Genomic DNA, 12,962 nt, shown 5'->3' with positions numbered 1-12,962 from the left:
TTGAACTGCATCGCTAGGATTGGGCGCAACACAAATGTCCCGAACATGGGCATGTGCGCTGCTCAATTTTTGTAGACCTAGTGCAAATGTAGGCTGGACTATGGCTATCACGATTTTTGAACTGCTATTACTTGTTGTGATTCATCAAATTATAGTAGTGGTGATGCTAAACAGGGATAAAAACATCATGTGTGCAAAATATTAGTAGGATCACGGATGTATTTATTATATAAATTATACATCCTAAAAAGTCTTACTCCATTGCCTAGTATATGAGGGAAAAAAAATTATGTAACTAATGAATAAAAACTACATCAGCCAGACTAAAAAGTGAACAATTAGATGACATGAAAAGCTAACATGAACCCTAGTTACATGTTATACTATCAGTACTAAAGCATGGTTAAAATACATCGTGTGAAGAGATTATTACATGTCATGTACATGAACAAAAATCTTCTACAGATCACCTACGGCAAAAACTACAGAGAAACCACCTAGATGAACAAAAAATCTTCTACAAAATCACCTATACGAACACATCCGTGTACTACAACACGAGAACAGCCAGTACTACACAGCAAACTAGATCCGCCATGTCTACCTAGTCGAGAACAACCACACTGAACGAGCGAATCCGGCACCAGTCAGTCGAGCAAAACGCGATGAATCGAAGCAACTAACGGGATTTTGAACGAGCGCTGTAGAATAACTCACCAGAACTACGAATAGCTGATGCTCTGCCTCCATCAAATACTAGGGAGGACAGCATACTAGTACGACAGGGCTAATAGAAGTCAAAATGGAGGCGAATCGAGCTTGAATCGAGCTTGAATCGATCTAAACCAGAAGCTCGAAGCACCACCGACAAGCAAAACGATGGAGATCGAAGGACTTACCAGAACAAGCGCCGCCCGAGCTCCGAAAAAACAACGGGCGCGCGGATTCGAGAAGCCTCGCCGCCCAAGTCCGCCGCAACCTCGTGCGACAACGTCCGCCGCAATAGACGCGTCGATCTCTCGCGCCCGCGCCGGCGATGCAACTTCTCACCCCCGTCCAGGAACCTCCGCCTCAGGAGCGTCGATTTGCTCGGAACTTCGTCGACGTTGTCTCCCCCACTACACCAACCGACAGCCGCCGCGTCGATTTGCCTTCGGACGGTATTTCGCCGCCGCCGACTTGCCGCCGACGAGACGAATTCGCCGCGTGGATGCGGGAGAGAAGGGGAGGGGAATGGGGACGAAATCGATTTGAACAGTGGGTAGAAGGGGAGGGGAACGGGATGACGATGATTTTTTTTTGGACGGTAGCGCCGCTCAGTCTGGGCCGCCAGATCTTGATCCAACGCGCGTCGCGAGGGAGCACTGCGTAAGACAAGCCAGAGCCCAGGCAAGAAATAGAAAATGGGTAACAAAATAACGGATACAACGCTGTGAGCATAGTCATATCAATAATTACAAAAAGAAAAAGAAAATCTAGAGGATGAACCTTCCAGTAAAAACAATTCTTCGTCTTATACACCATACTTGCCAAATTATGTGCCACCATATTTGCTTTTTTTATGCAATGATTAAAAACCACCATCTCCATTGAGCCTTCCTTCAAGAAACAATCAGCTAGGATAGCCCTATACGGCCCCATGATTAGTGAAGAATGGTAGGAAAGGATGTCATTCCTCTGGCTTGTGTCCGAACGTCAGATTGAGATCAGACGGTTCCTGGAAGCGTACGGCACGGCAGGGATTCCATCCATTCCCTCTGTCTTATCTCCGGCACCCTCCAGCCCGGCCGACCAAAACGGTAGCCATGGTGACCGCGTCGACCACCCCGTTCCCCCGCCTCCTCGCCCCGGCCCGGTCCAACCCCGCCGCGCGCCCCTCCATCTCCTCCCGCCGCCCTCCCACGCTCTCCTCCTCTCGCTCCGTCGTCTCCGTCCGCCGACGTCTCGCCGCCGCATCCAAGGACACGGCCAGCGACAAAGAGCAGGAGCAAGAACCGTCCACGGCGGCGGGCGGACCCGCAAACCCCGCCGAGGAAACTCCGGTTTCTCCGGAGAAGACCCAGGAGGAGGTGGCGGCGGAGCTGAAGGAGGTGATGCGCGCGCGCAAGGAGGCGGAGGTCGCCGGAGGCGGCGGCGGGTGGTGGGCCGGGGTGACCCAGGAGATGTCGGAGATCGAGTGGCCGGCGCCCGGGAAGGTGCTGGGCACCACGGGGGTCGTCCTCGGCATCATCGCGGGCTCCACGGCCGCGCTGCTCTCCGTCAACGCCGTCCTCGCCGAGCTCTCCGACCGCGTCTTCGCCGGCCGGGGCCTCCAGGACTTCTTCTAAGGGTGATGTGGCATCCATCTGTCTCCTTTTGTATTTCGAGAATTCAGATAGGCGTATAGTCCGTTCGCTGTATCCATGGTTTCCAAAAGAGTATGGTTGTGTTGCTGCAAGAGAAATATGATGATGTCTGCGAGAAAATTTCAATGTGCTAACCTGTGGATGCAATTCAATCTCTGGGAAAGAATTTCGCATTGTCATTTCTGTGTCATTTCTTCATCCACAACATTTCAGATCACGTTTTACCTTCACAAAGAGCCACCCTAGGGTAGTATTTGAACTAACAGGACATTCCTAACATTTAGTTCGAGGGCTATACCTTTTCTCTGAACACGACCTTTAATCTGATGGGTTGATCTATCGTGCGGACCTTAGATGTGCTACTGTACCGACATGCTTATCCAAAACCCCATTCAGGGCTTCAGGCAGCTCTTATTACAAGGAACTTCTATGTGCTACTGCACTCCATCTCATCCGCGAGCAGTGAGATCTACTCTGCTAGGCACTACCAGAGTGATGCTGTGTTCATCAGGCACAACCTTGGTTGTTGCCTTCAGACAAAAGATTACACCGGAATGCTGCTAGATCATTTGTATTCCTCAAGTTGCCACATTTTATGGCATGAACTTTGAACGAAAAGTTGGCTCCTCAGACTTGGTCGATCTGTATAGTGCGGGCACTGATCATGCCTGATCTATATATAGGATCATGAGATACATGTACACCACTAGGTTTTTAAATTTTGTGTGATCCGTCTTTGTTTTGCTATAGTAAGTTCGGCCGATGGTTGTCACCTGCTTTGTTTTGTTGGGCTAATCCAGAGAGTGCAGTTAACTTCTGCCCATAGGTCCAACAGTTATGGACCTTTGATCTCAGCCGAATCAACGAGCAGCAAAAACATCCATACAGCACCAAGAGAGAAGAGAGGGCGAGAAACTCTGTCCAGATTGGTCGTTTCTCGTTGATTTTCACCAAGCTTGTTCGTCGGAGTCTCAAACATGGTTGGATTGACTCCAAACACGGTGAGTTCGTTCTACACTTGGAGCATGATTCGGCCACAGAGTGGTTTAGTTTTAGCTATCTCTAGAGGTTATCAGTAAGAGGGGACAGCAGATTGAGGACTCACCGTACTACATATTTCCAAGTTTCACGCTACCTTGTTCAGTTGTTTAGGAATGGTCTTCTGAAAACCAGAGGACAGAAACTATACCAGTTTTAGCTGTCTCTTGTTTGCTCCTGTTAAGTTTTGGTGGTCTTGGCAAGTTTGGTAAGTTTAACTCATGTTGCTGTTATTGTGATCCTCAAAAGATTCTATAGAATACTCCATTTGTATCCACTTTGCTAATAGTGGAAGTTGGAGTGGGCCGGTTGGTCTCGTGTGCATGCTATTTTCTTATTCTGCTGCTTGTTGGTTGAGACTATTCACAAAGTTCATTGCGAGTTGAAGGGTTTGTGTAATGCATATGTGCCGTACCAGTGAACCGGTGCATTCTTTGTTGCTATCACCCCAACATGTTGCTGATTATGTTGTGGCGAAAGAATTACATGAACGATTTGTTTTACCATTACTGTGAACATTTCATAGCAAGGATTAGGTCAAGAATGGGTTCATCTTCTCAAGTTCTCTCAAGTGGCAGCACATATGTGCAAATGGTGCTTGTTACAGGACTTACAACCAGACACCAATGCAAAATGACACTTGTCTGAGCCAACATGTTTAGAATAATACTACTGCTAATTACTTTTGATGGCGACTTGTAAATTTTCCAAGTATAGAACTATTTTTTGCATGACTGCAGCTAATGAATTTCACTTTCCAGACTGATTTCTGAACATCCATATATCCAACTTCGCTGTTGTTTATCAATTTTGAAATCCATAACAGAGATCTATATATTTGAAAAACGATGAAAATATGTACTTTAAATTGCGGTTGCTACATCGTTCAGTTGATTTGGATCCTTGTCTGCAATGGAACACTTCGTTTATTACTACTAACAACTGAGACATGGTGAAAAATCCTATTGGGTCGACCGGGAGTATGAGATTCGAAGAATCCACACCACAGGATTGAACTACACTATGTCGCTAGTTATTTTGCATTGGAGACTAGGATGATAAAATCTTTCTTCACGGTGTTAGAGCACAGAGAGTTCTACAGGATTTCACAGCACTACAGGATTTCGCAGCACAATGGCGCAGGATTTCACTGCATTCCAAGCCTCCAATGAGCAGTGACAACCCAAGGTTCTACAGGCAATGCGCTCGGAAGGGCAATGGAAATCCAAGCTTCAGCACGACTGCGAGTCAAGGTGCATACTATAAGTTCCTGGCATCTCCCAAGCCCAACATTGTCTAAGCTTCCTTCGTTCATGTTTTCTCTGTGCAAAACTATGTGCTTCTTTCGTCTATTCTGCTTTGGAGAAGACTTGTTGGGTATCATGTTCGCTCCATCCAACTTTTATAGCATGGTTTGGTTGGACGCAGATGAACAATGTTTTGGTAGTTGAAGACTATTAATTATTCATCGTGTCCATGAGCAGCGATCATGTGGTTCCACCGAGCAACACTCTTGTTAATAGAGGGGCCTTCTCAAACCAATTAGGCCAAACAGGTCTTTTTTAGAAGAAAAAACTCGAAAATGACATACCTGAGAACCTGCACAAGAATGAATCCTCAAAAGGATTTTACCATGTTGATAACATTTCAGTGTTCACAGGTTTTTACTAGAACTCCTCCCAACGGGGAGTTTTTCACATACATCAGTGTCTTTTGTTCATGCTATTATTGTTATTCTGCAGCTTGTTGGTTGAAATATCCACAAAGTTAACTACAAGTTGAGAGGATAGCTGCTTGTTGATTGAGACTATTCACAAGCTTCACTACAAGTTCAGGGGGCTTTGTAATGCATATGTGCCGTAAATCGGTGCATTCTTTGTTGCTACCCATCCCAACATGTTGATTATGTCGCGGCAAAAGAATAACATGAACGATTTGATTTACCATCACTGTGCCAACATTTCATAGCAATGATTAGGTAAAAAAAATGGTTTTCACCTTCTCAAGTTCTTTCCAGTGCTGGTGTATATGTGCAAATGTGCAAATGGAACGTTCTACAAGACTACAGCCAGACACCAATGCAAAATGACACTTGTCTGAGCAACATGTTTATAATACTACTCCAGTGCTAATTACTTTTGATGGCGACTTGAAATTTTGCAAGCAGAGAACTTTTTTATTGTATAACTGCAGCGAATGAATTTCGTTTTTCGGACTAAATTCTGAACATTCATATATCTAACTTCGTTGTTTGTTTATGAATTTTTAAATTAAATCCATAACAGAGATATGAACTTCAATTTTTTCCCCAATGAAAATCTGTACTTCAATTGCGGTAGCTACGTCTTTCAGTTGATTTGGACCCTTGTCCGCAATGCACGCATTGTCTTCGTACTACAAACCGGATATAGTGAAAAATCCTATTGGGTCAACAGGGAGTAGGAGATTCGGGGCACCACAGGATTTAACTGTACTTTGTCACAAGTTATTTTGCGCTGGAGACAATGCAGACAGCAATTTTGTGCACTGCTGCATGCTGTTAAAGCACATAGAGTTTTATGGAGAAGTTCTATTTGACCTGGATTGCTCCCCAAGTGTGTCAGCAACCTCCACAAAACCAGGTTCGCTAATGCTCCAAGCCTAGATTTCACTACCATCCAAGCCTCCCATGAACAATGGCAACCCAAGGTTCTACGGGAAACATGTGATGATCATGTGGCAAATAATAGAGGTATAAAGAAAAATGTGGCAAATTATAAAATCCTCACGTTCTACAGGACAAACACAACTCGGTGCGCTCGGAAGAGCAATGGCAATCCAAGATTCAGCGTGCTCAATAAGTTCCCAGCGTCTCCCAAGCCCAAACATTGTCTCGCTTCCTTCATTCGTTCATGTTTTCTCTGTGCAAACTATCTGCTCCTTTCCTCTATTCTGCTTTGCAGAAGAGTTACTGGATATCATGTTTGCTCCATCCAACTTTTGTACTATGTTTGGGTAGTTAAAGGCTATTAATTCATCGTGTCCATGAGCAGCGATCATGTGGTTCCACCGAGCACCACTCTTCTGAAGTTATCTTGAAATGTACCATGTCACGAGATATTTTGCGCATGAGACAACGCTGATACCAAGTTTGTGCACGGCTGAACGCTGTTAACGTAGAGTTTTATGGAGAAGCTCTACTGGCCTGGATTGCTGCCCAAGTGAGTCAGCAACCTCCAGAACATCAGGTTCGTTAGCTAGGGATCATGAGTACCGAGGAGGCGAGGATCAGACACGATTTCACCGCGCTCCAACCCTCCGATGAACAATGGCAAACCCAAGGTTCTACAACACAGACAGCACAAAACTCGGTGCGCTCGGTAGAGCAATGGCAATCAAAGGTTCAGTATATCGAATCGTATCAAATAAATACGAAGACTAGGCGGGACCATATCTTAATTTGCAAAAGTAGAAAGAACCGTACGTGCGTGATCTTAGCGATTTGTCCAGGGTCCGACCCCTAGCGGTGCCAAGTATAGCACCTGACTAGGGATTATATTGAATAACGAATATGGAATCCTATCACATAAATACGAAGATTAGCCGGGACGATATCTTTGCAAAAATAGCGAAATAACCGTGATTTTAGGGCGTTACTTCTTAATTTTCCCCTGTGTACCTCACGTTTATTGTTGGGTATATATACATTAGAACACCCCAACGAAGATACCTGTCATTGTTTCTCAGGAAGCCTACTTTGCTATAGACGAGGATCAAAACAAGCCCGGCTAGTAAATTTCTCCATGGACAAGTATAGAAACCGTTTCCATACACCACTTATACTCTTCGTGCTTCTTCTCGCCTGCTTCGCTAGCCATGTCCATGTGCAGTGTAAGTTGTCTCCCGGTGGACATATTTTGATGCTTCAGTTGAATTGTCTTCCAAAAACTAATCTTGCAACATTAAGCAGTTCATGCTCATGCTATGCATGATTTTTATTTCTTGAGAAGCTCTTACAGCTTTTCGGAGTGATTGCGTATTTTGTTTGTTTGATTGTTGTAATAAATATATTAATTGGTTTTCCTGTTCCAAAGGTAGAATATTGGAAGAATTGGAAAGCGTTAAGATCAATTTACCGTACGGACTGTGTGTCCGTGGTCACTCATGCGAGAATATACCGGGTTGCTACTACTGTTGTTCATTAGACGAGCTCTGCTATCCAACAGTCCAAATGTGCAAGTCTGAATGTGCCAGGACTTCTCCCCTGGACCATGTGGTGGCGGTGACGACTCGTGCACCATCGCCTCCTATTTGATGTACCGATGAATAATTTAGATAATAATAAATGTCATAATACTTGATGTGTTTCATGAGTTGAGAACTAAGTTTATATTATTGTGTACGTAAATTAGTTTTTGTTCTCCTTTATTCGGCGTAGCATCTTGCGTCGCAAGGTAACTCTTTTAGAATATATATTTGGTGTCCTAAGGCTATCTTCATTTTCCATCTCCATGACCAAAAATATATAAGCAGAGACGAAGCCACCTCACACGTCCAACAACTCGATCCAATGGTGCGACAGCGGTGCCACAAGTGACGCCATGGCCGTCCCAATCTTCAGCGTATAACCTTGAAGCATGATTGTTCGTTGAATTTTTGGAAAATGCAGTCTGTAGCTGCAGTTTGAATTTTTGAAAACTGCAGCTCGTAGTTTGAAGCCAGATGCGGTTTTGTTTTGCAAGTGTCGTGTAACCTTCAAGCATGATTAGTTACAACCTTGCAAGTCACTGAATCCCCATCCCCTATGAACAATGGCAACCCAAGGTTCTCCAGGACCAGGACACACACTACACAGTCTTCTCCGAGGAGCAATGGCAATCCAAAATTCAGCATGACTACAAACGGTAGTGCACAATAGGTTCCTGTCATCTCCCAAGCCCACCATTGTCTCGCTTCCTTCCTTCATAAACTTATGTTTTCTCTCCGCACAACTATCTTCTCCAACCCTTTATTCTGCTTTGCAGAAGACTTGTTGGGCAGTATCATGTTTGCTCCATCCAACATTTATATAACGGTTTTGTTGGATGCAGAAGTAAAAAAGAATTGGTGGTTGAAGGCTATTAATTCTTCATCGTGCCCATGAGCAGAGATCATGTGGTTGTACCAAGCACCACTCTTTTTACTAGAGGGCCTTCTCAAGCCAATAAGGTTGAACAGGTCCTTTTTAGAAGAACGAAAAACTCGAAAGCGGCTGCCGCCCCGTCGGCCGGGGATCCGTCCGGCGCTGCGCCCAGAGCTCCTCCCGCTGCACCCAGAGCTGCTGATGCTGGAAGCATGCTGCTCTCTCCGGAGGAGCCTGCCGCCACGACCCAGCTGCCGCCCCCTATGGTTCGGCTCCCGGAGATGGTGGGGACACCTTCTGCTGCGCCAAGCGAGCCATTTCCCAAGTCTCGATGTTTGACCTTCCATAGGCACCAAGTCTGGTAGTTGTACATGGCAATGGCCGATTTCTATTCATCTCCTGGTTGAGGCGTCTAGATTTTAGTAGGACTTTCTTTTTGGGTGAAAACCTATGATTTCTGATTAGGCGAAGATGGTGTTTTTGTGCTGTTAACTGTTTGGAGGCGTCATCGTTTCTTGTAGAACCTTTTTTGCAGTCTAGGTGTGACCTTTGGTGGTGGTAATTTCTACTGCCTTGCTAATCAGTTCGGCAGGGTTTTTTTAATCTTTTTTTGCTATGTGCATCTTTGAGACTACCTGTTGAAATCATATTGTTGCAATATCTTTTTAATATTAATATGTTTTTTATTTAAAAACCCGTCCATATAACGATGTCAAAGATTTATCTAAATTCATATGTATCTATATAGTACTAAAAAAGTATCAAGATACATCTAAATTTAGACAAACTTAGAACATCCTTTTATGGACTGAGATAGTACTACATCTTACCTAATATAAAAGTATTTTACCCTGTTGATAACATTTCAGTGTTCACAGGTTTTTAATAGAAATCCTCGAAATGTTGTGGTATGCTCTTTCTTGCCTTTCTCAAATTTTCTGGTAGTCATTTGATCATAATTTGTATGATCTTCTGGTTTCTTTTAACAAACTTTATGTTCTCAAAATTGTGCAGACAAAGAAGTTGATGTTTTCAAATTGCGAAGACAAAGCAGTGGCGGAAAAGAGTGGCCACAATTGGATGGCAGAAAGGTGATTACGGACAAAGGAATGGCAAGGAAAGCTCCTCCATAATAAAAGGTGATACTCTGTGGTAATCTTGTGCATTGAATCTGTAGATTGGGCATCCATCAAAAATCAGCCGTGCGCATTCATTCTATCCATGCCCAGTTGAGAGTGATGATTTGGACCTTACTGGACATGAGCCAATCCAATTTCTGTCATTGATTGGTGAACACATAAACAATATAGGCATACCCGCACATGGCTAGTACTAGTATACATCAAAGAGGGAACTGACAGCTGAATAGCTGATGTAAGCAATACGGAGCATCAGGTCTAAGAAGCAACGAGTCAAAATTGGGGGTTTGGTCGAGCTTTGAACAAAATTGAGTTGATAAACATGATGGATGAGCGAAGTCGAAAACTTATTAAGGTGGGCACCAACCCATGATGAAAATTAAGGAGGAGGAAACGCAGTAGTAACAGTAGCGTACGCAATAAGAGGTTAATAATCAAGAGCCGGGGTGCGTTGCGGCTGCTTCAATCTTCTTGGCTTATTCCCTGGTGATTCCTCAGCGCGTCGGCGGGCAGGTGCGGCGGCGTCTACTTCTTGGTGAGGACGGCGACGGTTCCGTCCTTCTTGGCGACGATGACGGACGTGGCCATGCCGAGGAACATGCCGTGCTCGACGACGCCGGTGATGCGGAGCAGGGTGTCGCTGATGGCGCTTAGGTCGCCGCGTATCCCGTCGTCGAAGAACATCTCGACGATGTGGTTGCCGTTGTCGGTGACGAAGAGCTCGTCCTTTCCGTCCCCCGCCTTGGACTTGACGGTCCTGAGCCTGGCGCTGAACCCGGTCACCCCGTCGAACACCTTGCGTACGAGGCCGAGCGTGTATGCGCTCCCGAAGGGGACGACCTCGACGGGGACGGCGCCCGTGCAGCCGAGGCGCGGCACGAGCTTGGACTCGTCGACGATGACGACGAAGCGGGCCCCGGCGCCCTCGATCATCTTCTCGCGCAGGAGCGAGCCGCCGCGGCCCTTGACGAGGTTGAGGTCCGGGTCGACCTCGTCGGCGCCGTCGATGGAGAGGTGGATCTCGGCGGCGTCGGCGAGCGCGAGCATCGGGATCCCGGCGCGGGACGCGTGCGCCTCCGTCTTGAGGGAGGTGGGCACCCCGGCGACCCCGCGCAGCGCGCCGCTGCGGAGGAGGGCCCCGAGCCGGTCCAGCGCGTGCGCGGCGGTGGAGCCCGTGCCGAGCCCCAGGGTCATGTTGGACTCCACCATGGACACGGCCCGGTGCGCGGCGACGCGCTTGAGGTCCTCCTGCGACGCCGTGGGGGAGGAGGCGGCGTCCAGGGTCCGCGGCGGCGAGGCGGCGCTGCCCATGGTGGGGGGATGGGGGATGGGAAACGAGGGTTTCTTGGAGGGATTGGGGTAACGGGAGGTGGGGGATTTTGGCGAGGATTTATGGCAAAGTTGGGAGTTTTAGGAATGGAGGCGGCGGGAAAGGGGACGGGGATAGGAGGAGGGGATTCGGCGGCATTTATGGGCATCGGAACGCGTGAAAGGTGCGCGCGGCGAATCAGGGCAAGGGCATCCGTGTCCGACGTGGTGGTGGTGCTCCTCGGATTTTTCATTCATGCCGCACGCACACTGCTGCAAAGTCCAAATGGATTGGGCCTCCAACACTAGTACTTCTTCTTTCCTCCACGGACTAGCAGGCTAGATTTTAGGTGCAATCCAGTTTTGCCCTACTAGGTGTGGAGCTTACTTATGCTGCCACACAGAAAATTACGGTGCCTAATAAAATTTCTATAATTCCCTACAAAACTTTTCATGATCATGGGAAGTCGGAAAATATCATCTTCATCACTACTTTGTTCCAATGCCGAGGCAAATGAGTACAACAGCATCCGCGCCAACCAGTATACTCAAGCATTTCAGCAAAGGCAACATGCTACATTGCACTTTTCTCCCCTTCCGTAGGAAACTTCCCTTTCTCGATGTCTCCTATCCTCATCCTAGATTACGTTGTTTTTTCTCTTCTCGTGCACCATATTCGCTAGCTAGGAGATAGTGTACGAAAGAGATGCCATGGAACTCTTGAAGGGGGGATGGAGGGAAAACACAGTGTCAGACTATCAGTGGTTTGATATATAGATTCTTGCCTGGGCGCAATGCCTATGGCCACACGACGGAGAGTTGTTCAGCAGATTCATTTCGCAACTATCGCATTCATGTTGCACGAGGATCTTCATACATAATGGATGCACCCACCGTGACATATGTACCATAGTTATGTAATTTCTTTTTACGTTATTATTACCATCAACTTGCATCGGCCACCTCAACAATTGGTGTCCATTTACAAAATTGAAGACGATAATTAGTATGCATTTAAGAGTTGCAACGTTCAATTAAATCTGTGATCAATTGGATTAAAGTTGCATGGGCGGTTGAGGTTCTTCAAACTAGTACCTTTTATATTGGGACACATGTGCTTGTTTTAGCTTTAAAGTTTAACTTAAGTTATCAATAACACATGGTACCTGTCAACCGTTGTAAAAAAAAAAATCCATTACATTCATACAAATTAGAGCGAATTCCACTTTTTACGTTAGTTTTTTTCACGTGACTTTTTACGTTAGTTGTTTATACGTTTGCTGTTGATGCACTAATGGTTTCCTCGATGTGGGCACATGTACATAAATATAAGAGATTTTCTTATTAATAGTGGAATTGATCCTTGCCGTCTTTCACCACTGCATGGTACTAATTTCTTGTTACCGACTCCCTCCATGCCGATTTATTAGGCAGTTAGGCCTCTACGTACTTTAAGAAAAACTTTGATCATTAATCCGGTCAACAAAACATGAGATATATGCAACAAAAGTTATATCACTGAAATCATATTCAAAAGAAGTTTCCGTTGGTATAAATTTTGTGGCATATATTCTATATTTTATCAAATAAACTAATGCTCAATTTTATTTAAGTATATGGAGGCCTACTAAACCGGCATGGAGGAGTAATATCGATTGAGTTTGGTTTTTTCTTGCACTTTTTCGTTAGTAGAAGATTGATCATGTATTCATGGCATTACCTGTCCTTGCAGAAAGTTTGCGTTTAGGGACAGTGAATGCCTAATTGCACTTTTGCATATGATGTAGGAATTCTAGATATGTATTTGGATAAATTCCTTTTATTGGATTTGTTAGATAGTTCTGAACCACTTCGTTCAATATGGACTAGTGTTAGCATTTTCATCGATTGTTATCTCGCTAAAGTATGCTTACTATCACAAATTATCCATGGTTCATATGAAATCAGGGACTTGTGTGAAGATAGACGATGACATTAAAACATAATGCATTAATTGTGCTTGGAGTGGTTAGATTTTACATGCTAGTTGAT

The 12,962-nt window shown here is 45.4% G+C and overlaps 2 protein-coding genes across 2 annotated transcripts; one reads left to right on the top strand and one right to left on the bottom strand.

Moving 5' to 3' along the window:
- Positions 1–1,805: 1,805 nt before the first annotated feature.
- Positions 1,806–2,524, top strand: LOC124672250 (preprotein translocase subunit SECE1-like). Its single transcript, XM_047208511.1, has one exon. It carries the CDS (start codon positions 1,806–1,808, stop codon positions 2,325–2,327), a length of 522 nt encoding a protein of 173 aa, XP_047064467.1. The 3' UTR covers positions 2,328–2,524.
- Positions 2,525–9,951: 7,427 nt separating this feature from the next.
- Positions 9,952–11,075, bottom strand: LOC124678408 (probable ribose-5-phosphate isomerase 2). The gene has a single exon (XM_047214304.1). The coding sequence runs from the start codon at positions 10,932–10,934 to the stop codon at positions 10,149–10,151; it is 786 nt and encodes a 261-aa protein (XP_047070260.1). The 5' UTR covers positions 10,935–11,075; the 3' UTR covers positions 9,952–10,148.
- Positions 11,076–12,962: the final 1,887 nt, after the last annotated feature.

The sequence above is a fragment of the Lolium rigidum genome, chromosome 7 (genome assembly GCF_022539505.1).
Source record: "Lolium rigidum isolate FL_2022 chromosome 7, APGP_CSIRO_Lrig_0.1, whole genome shotgun sequence".
Lineage (NCBI taxonomy): Eukaryota > Viridiplantae > Streptophyta > Magnoliopsida > Poales > Poaceae > Lolium > Lolium rigidum.
The sequence above is the reverse complement of the archived record's forward strand: the minus strand, read 5'-3'. Positions and strand labels throughout refer to the sequence as shown.

Bases quoted from the DNA above. Each gene is read 5' to 3' on its own strand.
- LOC124678408 (XM_047214304.1), bottom strand. From the start codon at position 10,934: ATGGGCAGCGCCGCCTCGCCGCCGCGGACCCTGGACGCCGCCTCCTCC.
- LOC124672250 (XM_047208511.1), top strand. From the start codon at position 1,806: ATGGTGACCGCGTCGACCACCCCGTTCCCCCGCCTCCTCGCCCCGGCC.